The 23,936-nt window shown below is 38.3% G+C and overlaps 1 protein-coding gene across 6 annotated transcripts in view; it reads right to left on the bottom strand.

Moving 5' to 3' along the window:
• UTRN (utrophin) overlaps nucleotides 1-23,936 on the bottom strand; it is a 321,884-nt gene that overhangs the window by 11,394 nt on the left and 286,554 nt on the right. For 5 of the 6 annotated variants that reach the window (XM_033143929.1, XM_033143930.1, XM_033143932.1 and 2 more), the window contains 9 exons: nucleotides 22,000-22,157; nucleotides 21,315-21,481; nucleotides 17,256-17,367; nucleotides 11,331-11,467; nucleotides 9,511-9,549; nucleotides 9,110-9,175; nucleotides 7,832-7,897; nucleotides 2,054-2,212; nucleotides 485-728 (listed from right to left, as the gene is read on the bottom strand). In XM_033143929.1, the coding sequence (XP_032999820.1) occupies nucleotides 485-728; nucleotides 2,054-2,212; nucleotides 7,832-7,897; nucleotides 9,110-9,175; nucleotides 9,511-9,549; nucleotides 11,331-11,467; nucleotides 17,256-17,367; nucleotides 21,315-21,481; nucleotides 22,000-22,157 (1,148 nt within the window). The remainder of the gene's footprint in view (nucleotides 1-484; nucleotides 729-2,053; nucleotides 2,213-7,831; nucleotides 7,898-9,109; nucleotides 9,176-9,510; nucleotides 9,550-11,330; nucleotides 11,468-17,255; nucleotides 17,368-21,314; nucleotides 21,482-21,999; nucleotides 22,158-23,936) is intronic. The other variant, XM_033143931.1, reaches the window with a different exon arrangement.

The raw sequence follows: 23,936 nt of genomic DNA, 5'->3' as shown, positions 1-23,936 counted from the left end.
ACAAACACTGAAAATTTCCAGAACTTCTTAAAGAAGCTAAGGAAAAGTGAAATGCAAAGCTTGGTTGTGTGTATAAGCTAAATAATTTGAATAATCTGTTTTGAAAACCATCAAAATAAGTGGCACAACTTTTAAGAATGATTTTAGAAGGCTTGTAACTATGCAACCCTGACTTTAAGATATTCCCTCCAAATGTGTTCTTCTATTTTCCTGGCTGCGTCTATGGGAATAGCATTTGGAAACATTTGTAGCTAGGCATTTGTGAACAACATGGCTTTGGTTTCAGCATGTGTCTTATAAAAACTTGAAAAGAGGGGCATTTTGAAGCTGTAGAAAGACACCTAGCCTTGTATGACACAGCATGCCTGCAATTTACATTAAAGTGTAATGGAATGAATTGATTTCAGAAGGCATCTAGTTTGGAAGGAAACTGTGTCCATAAATAACCTTTGTTGCCAGGGCAGAGCATATCTGACTATTGTACCTGCTCAAGCAACTGCCGTAGTCTGTGAAGTTGAGATTCCAGCTGCTTGTTGTGATCTTCCAAAATCTGCATTCTTGCCTCCAGTCGGCCTTTGTGTTGCCTTAAAAGTTTGGCCTCTGCAATGAGTTCAGCATCTTCAGACGTGTGCTGTGGTGAAACAGCCGAGTCTGGCGGTGAGCTAGGTGCATTAATTCCTCTCCGAAGATGCTGTTCCTTTAGTTGCTCATATTCGATTTGCAGCATCCTAAATCCAGTTTTAAAAGAATAATAACCAGCAGATTCCATGGCAGCCTAGTCACAGAACAAATGCACTGGAAACATCTTCCCTTAAAAGAATGTGTCTGCCATCATTATTCTATAGTTATGGAAATTATGTAGCAGCTGCCAAGTTACAATAGTCTGTAAGTGTAACATATGCTTAGGCATGGCACATTGGAAACACATCAATAGAATAATTGGTGTCACTAGATTAACACTGAATGGTTTTTTTGGCCAGATGTGGAAGTACAGTTTAAAGCAGGCTTTCTCAACCTGGTGCCCATACTACAACTCCCATCAGCCCTGGCCAGCAGTGTCGGAAACATCTGGAAGGCACCAGGTTGGGGAAGGCTAAGTCTTCACTGTCAAACCCACCTCCGCTCTTGATTTCTCACCACCTGATTAGTCTACACCAGATGCCACGCTGCAGATGCATGAGCCGCTTTCACTGCAAAGCACTTTGTTTATATGGGTGATGATGAAAATTCTATCTGGGTTGATGCCATACAAGTCACCTTTTGATGCTTAAACCAAGTAGTGAACGTGTGGTGTGACTCAACATCCAGTTTTGGTGGAAGCCAGGGACTGAACCCTTTGGCATGCAAAACATGTACTCTACCACTGTGTTATGAACTGCATTCTTAAGAGGAACAGTATGGCTTGGCTCACTTCAAATCAAGTTTAAAGAAGAAAATAGAATGATTAAATAACTGCCTTCAATTCAAATGAGGGGGGGCAAGCTAACCAGTGGGGGGTTCTAGGCATTAGGATTGGGTTGAACAGTGATTTATATTGGAGAGTTGATTTATGGGATGAATAAGGAAAGAGAGTAGAAGAAGAAGAGTTTGGATTTGATATCCCGCTTTATCACTACCCGAAGGAGTCTCAAAGCAGCTAACATTCCCCTTTCCCTTCCTCCCCCACAACAAACACTCTGTGAGGTGAGTGGGGCTGAGAGACTTCAAAGAAGTGTGACTAGCCCAAGGTCACCCAGCAGCTGCATGTGGAGGAGCGGAGACGCGAAGCAGGTTCACCAGATGACGAGACTACCGCTCTTAACCACTACACCACACGGGATAGCAGTGGCAAATTAAGGAAAAAGGCAATTCCCGCCATTAAACTATTGGAGGATGATTTGGTTCCTCTGTTCCTCCTGTTTCATGGGCAGATGGTGCATGTGTTCTACTTGTAATTTTTTTTTTTTTTTTAAAAGCAATCTCTAGTGCTGGTGCCCTTTTCACAACCAAGCCTGAAATATATGAGCACATATATCAAGATATGTTAATAATGCACAAGGGAAGATCACAGCACCTTTGTTCCTCTTCAAGGTCAGCAATGATGCGCTCAAGCTCTCCTCGTTCTTCCTTTTCCACCGATTTCAAGATCTGTGCTGGGCTCTGTGGCTGACTCACAGGTGACTCCCCTCCCAGAGTCTGGCAATACTGCTGGATAAGGGCATGCTCATCTTCCCTAAGGAAAAAGAAACCTAGCATAAATATATTTTACACAACTAAGGCATAAATAAAAATTGCTATAAATTCTTTACAGAAAACATCAAGTGAAGCCATGGTGCATTTACAAATTCAGTATCTTATGGGATAGCTGCAAATCTTGTAAGATTGCTTGTAAGATGCAAAACTGCAGTGATGGATTGGCTTAAAGGAAGACAAACTCTGATTTTAGTATTTATCTTATTAAATGCTGCTTAAAACAATTATAAGTATTGTCCTCTGCTTTCTAAGGCTATGTTCTTATACACAGTTAGGTCTAGTTCACACCCGTATACCCAACAAAGCAGGGAGTTTTAAAGGTTTTCAAGGTAGAGGTTCACACACAGCTGGAACTCAGTTTCGGCACCTCTCAGGTGGGCACATTACCATTACAAGAGAACAAGGGAGGTGTTCATGGTGAGTTCAGGTACCTCTTTTTGGGGGAAAATAGCACTGTTCATATACATACACATTGTCACATCTAGGAGGTCATGAGGGATAGGTGGGCACCTCACAGATTTGAATAATCCACCCCTTTTTCAGCAGACAGATACAAGTATATTCTCAGGGTAAAATGGCACAAATGAACTCAAAGCCTACTTCCTTGTTCCACTGTGGGACAAGGAGATTACCATGCCAGAGCAAAGTGTGAACTGGCCCTTAAACATACACCAAACTCATATTTTAGCAGGATACGTACATACAGGATGACAACCAAAAGCTATAATCTAGTATGTATGTATGTGTGTGTGTACACCCACCCCCACCCACCCCCACTGTGTATGTATGTATGTATATGCATAAACTAGGATTAATGTATGGTGAAAATCTGTGTGAACAACAGTTTTGCTTCTGTGCTTGAAAGTGCTTGGTTTATGCACGACCTCATTGCACTGTGTACATGTCAGAGTCTCCAAAAGGTTGGGGTTGCATTGTTATTTAGCAAGAATCTGAAGTTGTTCTGACGCTGAATAAGGAATGTATTTATTTGCAAGAGAAACAGCAGCAGATGCATCTTTTGAAAACCAGCAACAGTTCTCCCAACATTTTGTGCTTTGGACATCTGTTTTCCCAGCTAAATGTGTTGCACTCTGCATAACAACTTTCATTATAACTCTTGAAAAGTTAGATAATGAGCAAAAACAGGAAAAATATGTTCCCTGTATAAAACTGGAGAGAGCAGACATTTTTAGATTGCACTTTAAAAAGAAACAGTCTGATGAAAAGAAGAGGAAAAAGAATTCCAGGTGATAGACTACCGCAGGTAAGATGATATTTTAAATCAGACATGCCAAAAATAGTTGGAAGGGCCTAGAGCAGGGGTCTGCAACCTTTAAGACAAAAAGAGCCACTTGGACCCGTTTCTGAAGAAAAAAAAAGAAACTGGGAGCCGCAAAACCACTGCGACATTTAAAACAAATATAACACTGCATTTTATTTTTAAAAATCCGATTTAAATTTTAAAAATCCGATTTAAATTAAAAAAAATCTGATTTAAATAAAAATAATCCATTTTTTTTGATTTTTTTTAAAAAAATCATTCATTTTTATCCAACCTGGGGACCACTACCAGGTCACAGCCTGATCCAGGGTGGGTTGCAACAGCATACAAATATTTGATTTGTTGTTGTTGTTGTTTTTTTTTAAAAAAATGAGTCCTCAACTGCACACTTGTGTTAAATGTTTGTCCCATGTCTAATTGAAGACTGCTGGCTTTTACAATAATCTTAGTGTCTTTTACCCTTAATATTCCAGACCAGAGGCTATGCTCACCTCTTCCAACCTCCTCTCTTGCTAAATAAAGCACAGAATTGCACCAGAGAAGCCTGTGATGTTTGTGCTGACTTGCATACAGGTGGCTGTAGTAGTTCATAGTGTTCAAACCTTTTTAGGGGAGTTCCCTGCCCCCTTAATGACAATGGCGATAGATTTTGCACATGAACACAGATCCAAGTTAGGACTCCTCTCTTCCATGACAACAAGTGCTTTGTCAAGGCTCCCCTAACACACACTCAGGACAGAGGAAAAACTGCAACCTTTTGGGGCGTCATTCTCCTACCCATGTCTCTGTGAGAACCAGCCCTTTATTCTGCCTCCCGTAGTACATCCTCCCCCTTCAAGAAATCATTTCCTTTGGACTTTCGGCCCATCTCCACCCCTATTACTCCTTGCCCTCGCGAAGGAAGCATTTTCACAAGTTTTCTTTTTGGTGGGCTGTCCGTGCTTCCAAACACCTGGAAGTCACGACAGGGGCTTCTCCCCCACCTAGTAAATTCTGCCTCTGCATAAGTTACTCAGATTTGGTTTTCTTATGCATTTTCATAAAGCTTCCTATGGATCAGATAGCTTCAGATAACTTAAGTGAGTAGCAGATTGCTAGTAATAGAGATTAGGATGAGAGAGAGAACACTGAAATTTGGAAGCTACCAACCCCCCATTACTTAAAAATACATTGTAAAGAAATTAAGCAAATTCTGTTATGGTTGGAGAGGTAACCTTGAAATAAAATGCGTGATGGACTTCCAGACCAACTTTGATCCACCACACAATTCCTGGCATACCACAACCACCTCTCACACACCTGAAGTCATTCTTATGTCAGGTATGAGGGTGGTATAGGAGTAGCTTCAAAGGAAAACATGAGAGATTAAAGTGTGGTTTCTTTGCTGGAGCAAGGCACCCTCTCTCTACCCAGCACCTGATGGCTGTAGGACTGTGCCTTGCTCCAGTATCACAAAGTGCTTTGTATTGAAACTACACATGTTCAATATCTGCATGACTGTCTATACACGCATCAAAGTGTCATAAACATGTCACCAAAAGGGTGGAATAGGAGCAGGGCAGGGTGTTTGCAGGCTTTTTCAATGGGTTTCAATTATACGTGATTTCACCGAGGCCTTGGAACAGATCCCCGCGTAAACGGGGGGCTGCCTGTGCTGCTAAAATGGAGGGAGAAGCTTAGGAGGAAGAGATGCAATACAAGCTCCTTTGTGATCCTGGAGCCAGCCTCTTTGAAGGCATGCTGAGTGCACACCTTCAAAGAGGCCCATCATGATTGAGACATCAGGCCTCACCCACCTGTGGGTCATTGAGTCAAAAATATTGTCCCCCACCAAGCCACTTTCTTATGTGGAGGGTGGGGAAACTTTCCCACAATGGGCCAGTTGCAAGCCAACAGGTGTGGGGTATAACAAACTTATTTTAATATTTTTTGTATGTAGATGCCTTAATGGAAGCCCTTATATTACCCCATTATGTGTTGCAGACAAATTCTACATTGCTGTTGACTAAAAGGTGGTGCATGGAAAAATTCCTATATCACAATGCATTTTTGAGTTGTTTTTTTAAGCTCATTTTCAGTGGAAAATAAATGTACATAGCTACATTACATTAAAAGGTTATACTGCAACAACTAATTTATTGTGCAGTTTTATTAAAATGTGAGGTATATCCATTATTCAATTCCTTTTAATTCAGAGGTTTCCATGTTAGTTCAAAACATGCAGCTTTGCTGTTATCTTCCTTTAGTTAGCTTAAACAAATCTAACTATGATACCACATTGTCCTCAGCTGAAATTTCACTGCAGTGGAAGCTTCAATGTAATTTTCGGCTTTTACAGCACTCTTAAGTTATGCAGAATAAGAATTATTCCTCTTGAAATATGTAATGCTCAGCTGCCAGGTGAATAAGAAGTGAAGGAAAATAATTTTGAACAAAATTGAAGAATCTGATTACAGTCATCATGTTTGCTAAAAATAAATATATTCTAAATCTCTTTAAATTATAGAGTACAACTATTGCTTTTGAGCAGTCATGATAAAAAAAAACATGAGGAGCTGGAGGCACCTCAATGCTATCACAATATGCTAATAGGAAATTCAGTGGAATACATAGGATCGGGCCTTAATGGTTATTTTAATTTGTTTGTTTTTAAGCCAATATCAGAAATCATTATCTTCATTACAACATAGCAGAGTTCAAATTTCAATTTCAAATATAAAGTGGCTGTCAAAACATACTTTCCCCCCTTCTTTTTATTATTATTAAAAAACCAAGATTGTTTTTCAAGCTGGGAACTGAGCACACATGCAGAAAAATATTCCATGACTTCAGAGCATAGCTGTCAACTTTCCCTTTTTTGGCGGGAAATTCCCTTATTCCAGCGCCGTTTCCCATTGCAAAAAAAAAGAAGGAAGGTTGACAGCTCTGCTTCAGAGTCACTGCAAATTTCTAAAGTATGAAGTGTTCAAATATGAACTTAGGTCAAGCACTTAATTATTCTGACAGCAGCCTCAGCGACAGGGAAAGGATTGAGATAAGTAAGCTATGCCACCACGCACTACAATAAGTCCCATAGTCAAGAGTGTGTCTACCCCCCCCCCCATGTTCTACTGTTTCAATCTCAGCTGTTTTGCAGAGGAGAAAGAGTGGGCATATTGATTTGTCTATTATAAGCTGTATGCTCTGCAACTGATAACACTGTACTTCACTGAAGTAACACCTGACAAAGAAGCGCCATCTATTTATGGAAGAGATATAGCCTTGTTACAGATCCCGCTCCCCACCCCCACCCCACCCCCCCACCCCAAAACCCTGCTTTTCTAACTGATTGGATTGAAAGGCAGAGTGTTGTGCCAGCCTGAACAGCTCACCTGCCCACAGTTTATGACAGATCTATCAGCTGCACAGTGACCCCAGTTGAATTCTTCCATGCTGACTACCCATGCTAAAATAAAGGACAAGAAGCCAGCAGACAACCCTCTGACACTGAGTCATAATGATATTGGAAATCCAGCTCCAGAGAAGAAAGGGAGACAGCAACTATAGATCAAAATTAGTGTGGCTCACACAAATAAGTTATTACTTGCCCCAAAACTTTAAGTTCACTTAAGGCAACCAGCACAGTCTTCCATTGTGGAGGAAGGTCATTGGAAACTAGAGCGCTTTGCTTAATACTGAGACCACAGAGAGGGGTGATGTAAAATGCAATGGAAGATATTCTTCACTGCCACTTCTTAAAAGATGCATCTGTAAATGAGTAATCTCATTTACAAGTGCCAATGAAAATCAATATTACGTCACCATGTGTCCTCATTTACACATGACTAGTAATGTACAAGCAGACCACAATGACATATTGGGATCTTTAACCTAGAGTGAAATACAGCAAACATTGGGCCGTAGCTCATTGGTAGAACTTCTCCAAACAGCTTCTTCCTTTCTTCTTCCCATGCACCCCCTAAGTATGCAGAGTGGAAGGGGAAAAAAATGGGTTTTGCTCAAAAATTAGCTATGAAAACTGTTGGCAGGAACCTACAGTATATTTTTGTGAGGAAATACATGCTGCCTCACACACAAAAATAAACCTCTCCTCTATACTAAATTACTCTCTTTGGCTTATTGACCACTGCAAGTTTATGCTACTAGTTTACATACTACCAGTTTATACTATTATGGCAGTGTGACATTAATGCAGATCACGGAGAAGTTCTAATTGTTACTTGCTGGAAGCTAAATTCCACTGTAATTGGTGAAGAATTTATAAACAAAGGAGCTGACCTTTTTTTAAAAGCAATTATACTTGATTAATTTACTTACACACTTCCTGTGGTGGAGCTACCATCTGTGAACAAAGAACCATTGGTCCGTTCCATCTGGGCCAGTCTAAAAGAGAACAAGAACTCAGGCAAAAAAAATAAAATAAACTAAGACCACGCTTCATTCTCCTTTGAGCCTACTTTAGGTATGTCAGTTATTGTGTCAGACTATCAATGGAACTGAATGTGAGGATGACACACCAATTCTTAATTGATTCCACTGAATGTTTTCATGCTTATCTCCTGGCTTAAAATCTATACCCCACCATGTCATCCTTTCTGTATAAACTGCTATTAGATCACTGCCCCAATTTTTGTTGCTTCTTCATCAAAAGTCATCTTCTTTCATCACTTCTATCTTTTCTATCAAAACTTTTGTGCCTTTCAGTGGATCGAGGAGAAGATAGCTTAATCACAAGCCTGGTTCAGATGACCTACTAAGTGAAATCTACAAACAAACAAGGAAACCCAGAAGCAAAATTGCTATGAGCTTGTCTCTGGGAGGCTTACTCATATCATTTGGGCCAGGCTGTAGGAGGATGCTTTTGAAATCAATGACAAAGCCATTGCACTATGTGTATTTCACTGAATCAAGGCAACATGAAAATAAGCCCTACTGGAGGGTTTTAAATATATTTGTGAAAAACATATAGAATTAAATTTAAAATGGACAAATTGAAGCAAAGACTGGAGCACTACCACCTGCATGGAACCTATTGGAAAGCTTACGACATATGGAGACCCTGCTCTGTTTGCTTCCTGCATCACAGATGCAGATGCTGGTGATGAAGAACAGGGCCTTCTCATTTGTGGCACCAAAGTTATGGAATTCAACCTTAACAAATCTTGCCTTGCTTCTTTATTAGTTTTAAGAAGTCAAGTGAAAACAGTTTTCTTTCAGGTGGTACTTGGGATCAATTGAGTAATGAATCTGTGATTCATAATATTTCTGTTGGAGTTCTCAGTTTTTCTTATTTTAAATGTTTTAATCTGTTTTACTGTTGTGTTTGTTTTTTGTGTGCCACTTCATGGAACCATTCAAGTAAAAGAAGTGCTTAAAAAATTCTATAGCCAGTCTACAATATTAGTCATCCTACAGTAGCTCTCTAGATGTGCCATTTTAATTAAATATTAAACTTTATCACCTTACTTTAAACATTCAATAATTTCCTATACAATTTTATGTACAAGTTTGTACAACAGACTTTTAAAAACATATTCTATTTTGTCCACATCATGTTCTGCAATGTAAATAAAACGTACTTTTCCCTGTGCTTACCTATTGGCATACTGCTCTATCCTGGAGTGTGTGTCGTCATGAAATAGCTGGGGAGACTGGGAGGGACTGTCAAACCAAAAAGTAAAGGAAAATAAATGGAGACCAAATTGTAAAAAAAAAAAAAAAAACCAACAACAAAGTTTAGGCAAACATAACGTTGTTCATACGAGTATTCATTAGCTGAGGAATTCATGCAAATATATTAATAACTGCACAACATTCATGTACTTGGTTACAATCTGAATTTCTCCAGTGCCTATCCAATAGGAATGAATGAGTGATGCAGAAGAGCATGATTGTGCACAGGAAGAAGCCTCATTAAATTTCATAGAACGCGCATAAGGAATTCTTAGTGGATTTAACCCAGCACCTCTTCAGGTGCAAGCATAGAAATTACTCACTCATATTGCTCTGGCCACATACTGATGAGTGTAATAGGACTGCAAGAAATAAATAAACACACACAGACAGAGAGAGAAGAAAAACAGAGGACAACAAAAGTTAATACAATTCAAGCAGGTAAAAAGCATGATCTGTTTATCCATTGGCCCTCCCAAATACTTTGGTTTAGCTATGACTGAGACATTAAAAAGTGAACCACAACAGAGACTTTAGCACAACCCGCTCAAGACGTTCAGACAAGCCTACCCAGATATGTAGAATGCTTTTCTGTGTTTTAATCTGCTTTTAGCTTATTGTTGATTTTGATTAGTTATGGTAATTGTTTTTACTGATGTTACTGTTTTATTCTTTTGTAAACTGTGTTGAGCGTGTTATTGTTTTTGTTTTTTTTAAAAAACCATCAAGAGGTATATACATTGTGTTGAATAAATCAGCCTTTTGAAAAGCAAACATACAGCAAATAGCCCCAAACCAACTTAACTTCTCTATCACACGGCCGGAAGTGGAACTCACTTAAAACCTCATGTCCTAAACTGCTAGGAATTTGTTTAAATCTTCCTAAAACCAACAGAACCAACTGCTTTCATTGGGAAAAATTTACTCCGATTATGCTGCACAGTTTTATTTGATTCCAACATTTAGGTGTACTATCTGGTTTAAAAACTTCGGCATGGATATTGTTGAACAAAAGGGGAAGCAGAAGTGTGAATACTACATAGTAGTAATGCTGATTGTACTTTCATCTCATTAATGATGCAGTTGAGGTGCCTACTACATACCTAGAAAAATACAGTTTAAGATGAAAAAATCCTTAAGAATGAAAATATTTGTTGAGACCATCTTAGGTAGTAGCTGCATTTTCTCCTCTTTTCTCATGTTTAGAACTCAAAGACAGAAACATGCCTTCCCTCTTTTTCAATAAATGCACTTTTGGGCCATTCCGTGAAAAATGAGCCTGATAAGAATGCTAGATGAGCACTGGACTTTGGTGAGGAAGATTCCAAACGTGCAGTCTAACCATTTTTTTAAAAGCTAAAGACAAAAGAAGTTTATTTTATGGACCTTCTTTTCAAAAGTCCACCCACGTAGTCTTCACAGAAGTGTTCAAATTAAAAGTTTTCTGATGATTGTCCCACCCGTGACAGCATTTTTTCCTTAATTTTGTATCATTAAATTTCTTAAACTTAATTCCTGATTGCATAGTTGTAACCAACAAACATTGATTTAAACAGATATGCTGAGTTTATCATTGAGTCACCTCCCAACTCACAGTTTTTCCATAAATCAAACTTATCTCAAGCTCCATGTCCTTTTTTTGTCCCACCTGTGACAACACTTTTAACATTTAATAAAATTGTCAAAAATATCCATAAAAATAATAAAACATTAGTAAAATGTTCAGTATCTTATTAAGAACATAGTTTAAATTTTGGTTGTTAATTTTTATGTATATTTACATTGTTACACATGTGTGAATACCAAAAAACATGGTCAAAGTGTCCCACCCGTGACAATGGAATGGCCCTTTTGTTGTTGTTAAGGAACAGATTTTCTGGGCACAATCCGGCACAATTTAAGCACTTTTAATATTAATCATTCAAATCAACAGAACTGAAAAGTGCTTAGCTTTAGCTGCACTGGGTCATTTCATCAAAACATTTCATCTTGCTCCCTTAATCAGTCATTGTTGCTGCATCTTAAGTTTTAATACACAATTCTTGCCTCAATCCATAATTCACTCTAATGTTCTTGGAATTACTATGGCATTTGAAAATTGTATATGAAAACCCATTGGTCTGTCCGTGTATTCAAAACTTACGTCTCCAAATTGTCACCTTCTAGAACAGTTTGCACTGGTAGGTAGCCAAGCCGTGGGTGTTTAGCAAAATATTTCTTTGACCGGAACTTGTTCTTTAGCACTTTGGTGAAATCTCGTACATCTTCCCCCGATGTTGTCTAGGAAAAGGAAAAATACAGAGAGTGCAAATTAAATATTTTCGATTCTGCTGTCAATGACTAATACTGCCAACTGAAATAGTAAGAAAGTGTAAATGGCAGTGATTTTAAGAGTTGGGGCATTAAAGATGAACTTAAGCTGAACACAAAAGAATAAGAATAAATAAGTCTGGGACTAAAAAGCAATTTCTTCATTTGTTACTAGCTTTACAAGCCAGCAGTTCTTAAATTATACAGCAATTTATATACATTTTTCAATTTAATAAAGTGACTTGCAACAAATGCTAGAACTGGCAAAATGCTAAAAGCTATCCAATTACATTCAAAAGGAAAGGTAATTTAATCACAAACATTAGAGACTATTTTAATCCTCCAAAGTACTCTTTTTTTTGTAAAACTGAGGATTTTTAGCTTGAGATTCTGTTACTACCTCTTCTCCTGAGGTATCCAAACTAAGAAAAAAATCAACACTGCTTGCCAATCTTCATAAGAATACAGCAGAGTAGCACAGTAAGTGGTTGTCTGTCCCCATCAGAGTCAGAGGCTCCCAATTCAAGCCCCACTTAGGTTTCGGTCTTAATGGCAACAAACATACAGAGCTTCTGGGAAAGAAGCTAGGTTAGAAGCTGGTCAAAAGTATCAGGGTTTATTGAGATGACACCGCTGCAGACAAATGGAAGATGCAAAATGTATTTCCGAAATGTTCATTAAGTACTTATTTAAAACATCTCTAACCATAAGTTTGATCATATTTATACTGATTATGTATGTATTCTAAATTAAATAAATAAATAAATATATATATAATAATGTATTATATAATGTATAAAAATAAGTGCAAGGGTGCTCTTGGATCCAGCATTATATGTGGATGGACAAGTGGCCTCTGTAACTCAGAAAACCTTTTATTAGTTTAGGCTAATATGCCAACCATGGCTCTTTTGGGACAGATTAGCCTTAGTTATCCATGCTCTGGTAAACTCTTACTTTTTGACTGCAAAGTGTTGCGTGTGGGGCTGCCGTTAAAAGCAGCCCAGAAACTTCTGCTGGCCAAAAACAGGATAGCAAGACTGTTAAGCTGGACAGGATAATAATATCATGACAGTGCTTTGTCATCTGTTTCTAGTCCACTTCTGGATCCAACTCACAGTGCTCTAGTATTGACCTTTAAATGGCTTCAGATCAGATTAGCTGAAGAACCACCTTTCTCCCAAATATATCTGTCCAGAGTCTAAGAACTTCATCTTGAGGCCCTTCTCAATGTGCCCCCTTCTAATGAGGTGTGGTGGTGGGTATCTGCCAAAGAGAGGGCCTTTTCAGTGGTGGCACTCATCCAGTGCCCTCTCCAGGGGGACTGGCCTAGTGCCTATGTTATCATCTTTTTGGTGCCAGGTGAATACCTTTTAAATCTTAAAATCTATTCAGATTGGGTTTTTTTATGCTGTTGTGCGCTTGTTATATTGATGTTTGTATCTGCTTGTTTTATGGTTTTTAGACATTTCCATTTTATGGTTTTACTTGTGTATTTGTTTGATTTTAATTTCTGCTGCAAAAGAGTTGTGAAACAAATAACGAATGACTAATATGTGGGTGGCATTTCACTCAATTGAACTTGTAGAGATAAATCCCTACCCTAATAATAGAGGTTTGCATTATAGAAAATAAAATCATCACGATGCCAACAAGCACAGAACAGCAAACAATTTCTTTGTCCATTGCTAAGGCTATTTGTGAGATATTTAGATACCTTGATTGTAGATTGTGTTTTTTGCTTGTGGTCTATAGCTCCCAATGAAGTCTCATCCAGTATGCAATTCCAAAGCTGTATAAGAAACACCTATTCCTCAGTAGCTGGGTGTTTGTTGGCCTTGTGTGGTTTTAAAATAATTCAAGATGGTTTTAAGATTGGTTTTTTTTCAGATGTTGCATGGACAAAATCCATTTCATTTTACTTGACTTATTGCTCCATTTGTTCCTTGCCATAGTGTGAGAAGTGCTGAAGCTGACCTTTTTTCAATTCCATAATTTCCCTTTGAGGCTTAAAACTAGAGGAGAGATTTTTAATGCATCCCTGCCAGGGAGCACAGTCACTTCTATTGAACTTCATCATGTTGGGACAACGGAAGATTTTAATGTATGTGAGACCTTATTTAACCTAGCTTTCCCCAATGCTTGAAATTTTAACAGTATACAAACCTTTAAATAACACTTGTTTGTGTTGATTTCTTATAAAGGAAATGGCAAGCCACCAACTTGGATGGCTTTAAGAGAGGATTAGGCAATCTCATGGAGCATACATCTGTCAATGACTACTAGTCACGAGGGCTCTGTACTACTTCCGCTGTCAGAGGCAGTATGCTTCTGAATGCCACTTGCTGCAAATCACAAGTGGGAAGAGTGCTGCTACACTAAGGGCCTGCTTGCAGCCTTCTCATTGACATATGGTTGGCAATGTCTCAACATCATGATGGACGAGAGTGGTCTTCGGCAGGATAGACTTTCTGTGGAGCATCCCACAGCTTTTTAAGTACTTCACTCACAATACCATTTTATTCCTACAGCAGATTGATTCTTCAGAGCTCCTCTGTTTGCAGAGTTCCTCCTGCCATTTTTCATTTCCTTAATAAAGATTGTCTGTCAGAGCTATTCACTAAGGAAATCCCATTTATTCACATCAAGATACAAAACTGACGACTCTGTCTGGATTATTACAATATTTACAATTGCCGTATGGAAAAATAACCCTGTGGTGGAGTTAAAAGTTGTGGAACTCCTGAGTGAAGCACTTACTGGACTATAGGAGCAGCTGCATACTAGCCTATCCAATTGAAGTGTCTCAGTTATATGTAGTTTCCATTCTGTTGTTCTGCTCTAATTCCTGCAGCCCGCAACACATAATTAGTTTTCCTTTATGTAGTAAGTCGGAACACAGGAAAAAGATATTGCTATTTGAACAATTGTACCAAATTCCTAGAAACTGTCATTTCAGTGAGTTGTAATATATTTAGGCTGAGAAGTATCAAATCTTACAAACTTGTGTTGCAATCTGACGCTTTGTTGAATAATTATGTACTTAAGATAATCCAATGATCTTTTTACCAGGCTGCCCAGATAATAGTACTTGAATGCATCTCAAAATTGATGCTTTTATCCAGCTCTTAATTCACCAGTAGAATTTTCATAATTCTTCCTAGCTGCCATGTGAAATTAAAGAGATGCCCTCTATATATTTACTACAGTAACTGATGTTCTGATGTGTATCTGAAGAAGTGTGCATGCACATGAAAGCTCATACAAAGAACAAACTTAGTTGGTCTCTAAGGTGCTACTGGAAGGATTTTTATTTTTATTTTTTATCTTGTTTTGACTATGGCAGACCAACACGGCTACCTACCTGTAACTGCTGGTAGCAGTTAGAGATGGGGAGGTTTATGGAGGCATTTTCAAATTGTCCCATATAAAGATTGGCAACTTCTTAAGTCATGTTGAATCTATGGCAATACTCTTGACTTGCCAGTACAATTTTTCATTAAAATGGAAAAAAATATGTTTTGTCCAAATAAATTTAAGCCAGTGGGGAAAAAAATGAGGGGGGTGCTAGTGATGTTGGGACATCATCTTTCAAATTCATTCTGTTAGAAGCTCCTGTTACGTGATGCTAATATGTATAGATAAGTATTCTGAACTTTCTGTAATTTGCTGATTAAAAAGTGAAGTCTTTATAATGTAGGATTTGAGCTTGGCTACCTCCGGTCTTGAGGGTGGGGACTGTGGACCCTCCATATTTAGAGAATGGTTCATATATGGAATTGCAGCCTGCCTGGCGGAAAAAATACCTCTCTGTATATTTTAGTCAATACATAACATTTGATGAAGTAAATATCCATAATCATGTTATGGAATAGAGGAAGGCATTGCTCGGATGTAAGGAGGCTTTGATGCTGGTTCCCATTTCTGGAACAGAATCACAATCACATGAAAAACAGAAATACACACCCTATAATTGTTTATAAATCTTTCACAATCATGTCTGTTCCAGATAGCAATACTACATTCCCTTATCAGCTGGTACAGTAATAACGTTTTCACTTATGAAAGTGCTATCGTTTTATTCTGCTGGCACTGGTCTGAAGTCTATTGTGTTTGCTTTTAAATATCGAGCAGAGCAATCCAAACGGTTCTTCAATATTTGATAAGGTTTTTTCCCTAGTAAGTGTGCTTAGGTATTGCAGCCTAACTCTTTCAGAACCAATTTGCAAGAAACCTGGGCAAGTGGCTTGTTGTGCCCGGGGGAATGAAAGCAGAAGTAGGATAAAATAACCTGTGCATTGCAGAGATGGGGAATCTGTGCTCCTATACATGTTGATGGGTTACCACTCACACCATCGCTGACCGCTGGCCATGGTGGCTAGAACTGATGAAGGTCAAAAAACATTTGGAGGGCCACAGATACCCTAAACCTGGTATACTGCACAACATGGTAGGGTTCAACTCTTTCTGAAATAACCTGCTAATCTAAGACTCCTACTACATTTGAATAATTCTTATTCTTCTTTTTAGTAAGGTAAAGGACTTCTGGATGGTTAAATCCAGTTGAATTCGACTATGGGGTGCTGTACCCATCTCCACTTTGAGGCTGAGGGAGTCGACGTTGTCTGCAGACAGCTTTTCCAGGTCATGTGGCCCGCATGACTAAACCACTTCTGGTGCACAGAACACCATGACGAGTGCCAGAAAGCACAAAAATGCCTTTAATAAATTTTTAGTAGATCATGCTGGGCAGGTACCTCCTCTAGGTAGCATGTCACAATCTACATCCTCTGCATGCCATTTAGTTCGCTTATATAATCCACAAAGGAGAGCTATTTTTATGATGTCTAGGTTTTTCTCAAACTCTGTTTTATTTTTGTAACTGCTTTTATCTTCATCTTCCATGGAAAACACCCACACAATTGGCCCTGTTGACGTGGTTGCAAACCTTTAAATATCACAACTGTGACTCCATGCAAAAAGCAGTTTTCACAGTGTGGTTGTAATCAGTGCTGCACTGAATTTTCATATGGCTCGGTTTATCTTTAGAAACGTGGCATTTAGGATGGGGGACACAGCTTTCATCAAAAGACAAGTCACTCCTTGCAAAGAATCCAGAAAACTATTTTATGAGCCCCATAAGTAATCTCAAGCGTTGCAAAAGGAATATACTCAAGAATAGGTATTAGTATTAGTATTATCTAGCATATATTCAGGGACATTTCACATTTCTTATTAGCATTTCTTTTTTTCCATGAACACTAATTAGTATAATTTATCAAAATAGTAACAATATTAAATTATTTTTAAAAATTCTACTACTAAGAATTTTACCTTTTTAAAATGTAAGATCAAAGGTAAGATCATTTAGATTTTATTCACAAAACATTTTTCTCATTCATTTCCAGTTATGAATGTACAGGGCAGCTAACAGCAAACCAATAAAAACAATGGGTTGGATACTGTTCAGCACAGTCCTAACTGGTGTCTACTCAAAAGCTGATATGTTGAATTCATGGAATTAACAAATTGGTGATGTTGTCTTTTTGGGGGGAGAGGGTTTTTGAGTTATAAATTTTTTTTAGTTACTTTGAAAGAACCTTGGTTCTGAAACTAGTATTTTATTTTATTTTAGAAAAGCCACACTGCTTCAACAAAATAAATGAATAAATAGGTCCCCAAAGAATGGGCGAGACAGGGAAAGTATGGTATAATCCAAGAACAATCTATTAATAAGAGTCAGTAAATAGCTACTCACTGGTATGCAGTACTCCACCATCGGGTAATGCAATTTATGACCCTTTGCTGTACGACCAGAAAAGAAACAACTCTGACAGACATCGTAGTTGAAATGTTTCAGGCTCCGATATCTGTGAATGTAATGGAAAAAATAATGAAGTCTCCATTTTATGGAAATCTTAACCACTTTGTAGCCCATCTCCATAGGCTCTGAAGCTTGATGTAAATCTCCACACAATCTTAGTGTTTGGATCACCATCCTAAACCTTTACCCCACTGTGTTACCATTTGCCCATCATCCTATTGTAATTACTACACATTGCAGTGTTAGCAGTACTTATATTGTGATATGTTAAGGAACCCAAATGAATGGTGGCAAGCACAGTGAACTGCATCCAGATTTTGCTCATGCCACTCCTACCAGTGGAAAGGTGGGAAGTTATTCTCCCCATTTTCCTCTTCCCTCTGCTGTCCCCAGCAGATTGGGGTGGGGATTATAGGAGAAAACCGCCTTCCAATTCCACCCCACGTTCCAATAGTAAGATTACTCTGCTAGATCAGAAGTTTTCTGCAGACAGGAGTACTTTTCATTCATGGGAAATGAAGTCTGGACCCAGTCTTATCAACTCTATTTATTTATCAAACATGCTTTTATGCTGCTTTTCAATCATTTAATTTTCAGAGCAGTTCAGAACAATAACGACAAAATACAGTAGATTAAAAGCAATAAAATGCATAAAATAAACCACAATTTAACAACCAAAAGTTCAACGGTAGCAGGATAAATCCTCAATACCTATCAGCAAACAAAGGTCTTCTTTTTCAAAGATTTTATGTGGGTCTCAAAGGACACAAATGTAAGATTTGGGATTTCTGTGCAGTTAAAATTTCCTCAACTCTTTGGAACTGACCATTGTTATGGTCATCCCCTCCCTGACATAAATAGTAGATACGGGGATCCATATTTGTCTTGGGATCCTGGCCGGGGTGGGTGAGTAAGGATGCTGTAGTCATTTGCCCCCCACTGGAATCCTGATCCCCCACCCAACTATTCATTCTTTTGAAAAACAAAAACACACACACTCGTGGAATTGCTACACAGCTGAAACTGCCACAACTAGTGTAATTTTTAGGAACGGGATATTGAATTGAGTAGAATCTTGATCAAAATCAGAGGAACAGTTTTAATGAAATCTAAGTGGAAGCACTGTTTGGTGTGGCCCATGTTTAATTATTTATTGGCTGGCACAACAAGACACAATCTTATTTAAAATATTGTTATCATTATTGTTCACTTTAAGGTTACAGGGCAGGTTAAAACGGTTTGAAGCAGTTCAAAAGCGGACAACTTGCCCAAGAAGAAATGTGGCCCTCTGGATTCCTCATCCCTGCTCTACATAAACAACAACTTTAACTAGACCACAGCATACTAATAACTCCTACTAATTATAGTAATAAATGTGAAGAATCTCATTTTTGCTGTACCTTTCAGATATTAGGAAATACATAAGCTTTATCTGCTTTAAAGTTTATTGGGCTTTCAGTCTCATTTCTTTAAACAATTCTCAGTACATCTCACACCAATGATTCGAAGTAAAATAAATGAAAAACAATGGGTGATAATCCAGTGTTAGTCATACCCAGAGTAGCCACAAGAGATGTGAAGACCCATTTGTGAATAATAATTTATGCCTTGCTTTTCCCTCGTTCTCATGCATATAAAGGAATATAGCCACATTATATTTCCAAACTGTTTACCATGTTACTGATTCTGTGGTAGTTTAAAAAAGGGAAAGAAGCACTCTTATTCTCGTTTCTAAGTGCTTAAGGCACAATCCCAATGATCATACTCCAAGCTCTGCCAATTAACCACTTATTTAAACAATATATATGCCACTATTTAAAATATATATGAAGTATTTGAAAACTTTGCGATTTGATATTTTCCTGCGTATTCTTAAGGCAAGGAGTGATCAACTTAGGTGATTCATGCTACGGATGAACACCTCATGCGATGCAGTCATCTATCGAGTAAAAACCTTTCAGCTTTTATTTTGGGGGGCCCAAAGTTTTTTCCTGAGCCTCTGGTGTCCAAAAACAGAACGTGGGAACAAGTGTACAGGGTTGTGCCATCAAGAGGCAGGGAGGATTATATGCACTCAATGAAAGGCAACACATTTCTAAAGACTAACAATAAGTGACAGCATATAGAAAGCTGATCTACCAGTACTATACAGCCGTTCGCTGAATTTCAAAATGTCTGTCAGAGACATCCAGCAATATGCAAATTTAACGTCAGAAAGTGTCAAGTGACTAAGACGAACACCTGAGAAGGAAGCATTCATTAATTGTAGCATTAATTGTAACCTGCCTTGAGAAAACTGTTTTGATAAGCAGCATATAAATGCCTATATAAGTAAACAAAGTGATTGACAGCTAACACAATTAGTTCTTGACCCTTACATGTGTTTGGGTGACAAGCCTAGTATGAGATCTCATTATGGCTCAGAAATTTCCTACTGGGTTGTAACAATTACACAGTTGTGAAATCAAAGGAGAACGTGTGAAGGTAAGACCTTAGGTTTCCTATTGTCATGATCAATTGAAGAATCGTTTTACATATAGATGACAGAATTAGAGAAGCAAATATACGCTTTCTCTCTAATAAATTCTGTGTAGCAGAAGATAGAACTGGTGATGCACATTGCTATATATCTACATTCGTTCAACATTAAAATGGCATTTAAAAAACCTGCAGCTTTGCTTTCTCGGGGTTTCTTTATATTTTAACATAGCGTTCAGTGGCAATCTCTAATGATGCAAGTAGATGATAATTATTCTAATGCGCTACAGATATCAGAAATACCAGATTGCTCTCCTTGTAGAAGGCAGATTATATTCTTTTGTGTAACAAACATGTTAAGGCAGTCCAAGCTACAGTAGATAGATTGCCATCTAGGTTTGAGAGTGATTGCTTTAGTCAATTCTATCTAGTTTTGGAACTTTTTATATCAGGATTTAATGCAGATGTCTGCTATTTTTGTTTTTTGATGCATGAATATATGTTTATAATTTAGAGAATTACATTTAGAGATGCTGAACCAGCTGTTTTGACATTTTATGTGGAGCCCTGTTTTTCATGACCTCCACTGTAATATCACATTGGCCATATAATTCACCTTTATGAGTAGATGCAGTAAAATTCAGCTCACTGCAGTACAAAAATTGCCACATTACTTTCTGTGCTCTCAGTGTTAGTGTTCTTTCAACTTCTCTTTAGTTCAAGAGTGGGATACCTGTGGCCCTCCAAGTATTGCTTCACCCATCACCCCTGAAAATTGACCACATTGGCTGAGATCAATGGGAGGTTGTAGAACAGGTTGCCAAGCCTGCTTTTGCCCAGTCTATTTTGCCATACCTTGCCTTCTCAAAACAAAAAAAGCAACAATATATGCAACTCGGGTTCCTGCCTTAAAATGGTGGAATAATTTTTTTAAAGCAATCTGAAGATGTCTTGCACAGTACAAAAGAATAAAATAGAGAAATTATGCATTCTACCAGATCTTATTTGAGAAGATTAATGGCTTTGTAGCAGCGGGTATGTAAGAAGGATATGTGGTAGTTCAGGGCACAGCAGCCTTTATTTGACTGGGCCACATGTGCCATTTGGGGGTCATATGCATGGAGGGGCATGACCAGACCCAGGTCTGGTGTAGTGGGTAGTGTGTTAGACTAGGACCTGTGAGCTAAGTGTTTGAATCCCCACTTGTCCATGAAGCTCAACTGGGTGACATTGGGCCAGTTACAGTCTCTCGGCCTGACCTACCTCACAGGGTTGTTGTGGATTGAATTATGAGGGGGAGAATCATGTATGCCATCTGGAGAAAAAGATGGGTTACAAAATAGACAGGTAGACAGATATGTGGACATGGCCCAAAAAGACGGTGGGGCCAGTTTAAAGCACCCCTCTCCTCACAATCAGGAACCAAAGAAATTTTAGATTTCAACAGTTTTTAAGTGCAAGCCACCCACTTCTCTTCCTTCTCCTCTTAACATGTAACTGATTTATTCTGCTTACCTAAAGCCAACAATTGGGCATTCCTTGCAGATATTGCACTTCGCCTGATGCTTCGCTGTTTCTGAAGCTGCCACTCGGTGTAGAACAGGCAGCCACACCATGGACTGTGGCTCGAGATGCATCCAGTCTATGAACTGCTTTACACCAATTTCTGGCTTGTTGTTATTCTAATAAATGAAAACCAGATTAGAAAATATTTGAATGTTCATTTTAAAACTTATCTATCCCCACATTTTTCTTCTTCTTAAAGAAACTTGGATCTTTCCCAACTGGGGGTCCCCACAGCAATGATACTGTGACTAACACTGATGTCATCAGAGCACTCCTGCTACCAATATTCAATTAAGTAAAAATGACAATAATCAGCTTTCTGCTGCTGATGGCACGTTGGGTATGCCATCATTATTTATTTATAAATAATTTATCATTATTTATTTGGGTCAGAGTGACAATACTGATTGGGTTTTTTTTTACTCCAGTTTAGAGAAAAATTCCTTTAATATAATTATCTGCATGAAGCTTTAGTAGTTATATTTAGTATTATAGATCCATGACATCATCCCTCCCCATTTTTTTTCTTTTAAAAAATGTGGTTTCTGTAAATTCCAGAGCAGGCCCAAACAGAAGAGTCTGAGTAAGTTAAGAGACATATTTAAATCAGCTAAAGGAAAGCTAAAGTTACTACCTGCTGAAAACAGCTGCGGACGCTGGGTTCTATATTACTGCCTCCGAAAGCAGCTACTTCACCAAGTTGTCGTGGAATTTGGATGGCATCATGAAGCAATAACCCAAGTTGCCTCTGATCACACATTTCTGTAGGCCCTGCCACTTCCTTAAAAAGATCTGGAATGTAGGCAAAGAAGGGAGGCTTTGTTTGCTTTTACATTAGCAATTACCATATCTGCACATGCTCAAAATTCCTCGTTTATTTTTGTCAAACATTGCATCAGTGAAGTTGGCATAACTTGATATAAAATATACCCCTCAATAAACTATACTGACCCTGGTACTAGTCCTTATCTTAAATGTAACCTGGAAGGCATGAGTTAATATTTTGACCTCCTAATATTTAATGTAAAGATCAGCACACTGATCTTGTGTTTCCAGCAAAGTCTAATCATCACCTCCTGTAGAAAAGAATGAAGTTTTGTACAGATACTGGAATTTTTCCTCCAAAAGTCATGATTTAGGAAACACACAAGATAACTAATTAGTCATTTATCATTAAGGTCATGCCCTTTCAACTACAAACTGGGTATGGTACTCAAAACCCATCTCAAAATATCCCTCCCTTCTTCAAAAGGATACAATGGTTCGAAATAATACTTAATCCCCCAGATTTCAGTTGTTGGGTAGCTCAAAGTTCCACTGTGAACCTCCTCTTTGCTCCTCAATGCTCATCCCTTTGCCTCACTGGACCATGGACCAAGGAATGGGTGAGAGAGACGCTGCTGCTTTGCCTGGTACAGGTTATTGATGGAGAGAGCGTAACTCTCAAACAAAAGGCAGAGACTTCTTGATTCGCTAATGTTGTAACTTTGCTGTCTGAGAGCAGCACCTACACTTTCAGGTAATAAACCAATCTTTCTTTTTTGCTGTTGTGTGAACGTGGGGCGTAAGATTAAAAGTAAGCAAGTATTATAGTGAGTGCACTTTTACAACAAAATATGCCAAACCTCTTGGGAGTGCGAATAGGAATACATGTAAGTACTGAACATGTGGGTTCATATGCACACCTCTTAACACAACCAGGATAATCTAGGAAACAACATTTCACCTGGAGGAGGAGCAAAGTCAATGTCAACTACAAATTTTGTCTGCCTGAGAAGGTCATCTAAAATTTGTGAACTTCTAGAAAGAGGTTTTGTTTTAAAGTCTTTAGCTTCTAAAAGCACTACAGTATTTATTGATGCATAGTTCTTAGAAGACAGAGACCTTACACAGGACTCACAATGATTTGATTTTTGTTAAGAAACCTGAAGTAAGACACAGTCAAGTTGATAGTTTGTAAGCAAAGAACAAACCCCAGCTTGTTTAAATAACCATTTACAACAATATTAGCCTTTATTCAATTCTATGGAACTCAGATCCACAGCATCAGTGTCAATACAACAGCATTAAACATCTGTATTAGTTACACAGAAGACTGCATGTTCATCTTTAGAATAATTATTAAACAATAGATGCTATCTCCACAATTTAAAAAGCTAATCCTAGTATTAACAGCAAGCATAAAAACTAGCTTGTAAAAAGGACTGTAGAGTTACAAGCTCATGTTCTTGGGAGACTATTCAGGCATGCCTTCTGCGGGATTTTTTCATTAACATCAGACTTTCACTAAGTCATTCTCAAGAATTCAACTGTAACAGCTAAATTGTACACAGCTGAAATATATGTGAAAACTACTGTGATTACTTGAGTTACCTGGGGAAGAAATAATGGTTTTAAGTTTTGACCCTATTACGTGCTAGTTAAGACATTTGCTTTTTGACAGTATGGTTCTGGAAAGTCGCCATGGAAGAAAGCAATACAATTGGCCACTAGGAGCACGTGGGTGTGGGTGGAAAACCATTACCTGTGTTCCTCTAGATGTTGGACTGCCAGTCCCCATATGTACAATCA

The sequence above is a fragment of the Lacerta agilis genome, chromosome 3, assembly GCF_009819535.1.
Source record: "Lacerta agilis isolate rLacAgi1 chromosome 3, rLacAgi1.pri, whole genome shotgun sequence".
NCBI classification, from domain to species: Eukaryota; Metazoa; Chordata; class Lepidosauria; order Squamata; family Lacertidae; genus Lacerta; species Lacerta agilis.
The sequence above is the reverse complement of the archived record's forward strand: the minus strand, read 5'-3'. Positions and strand labels throughout refer to the sequence as shown.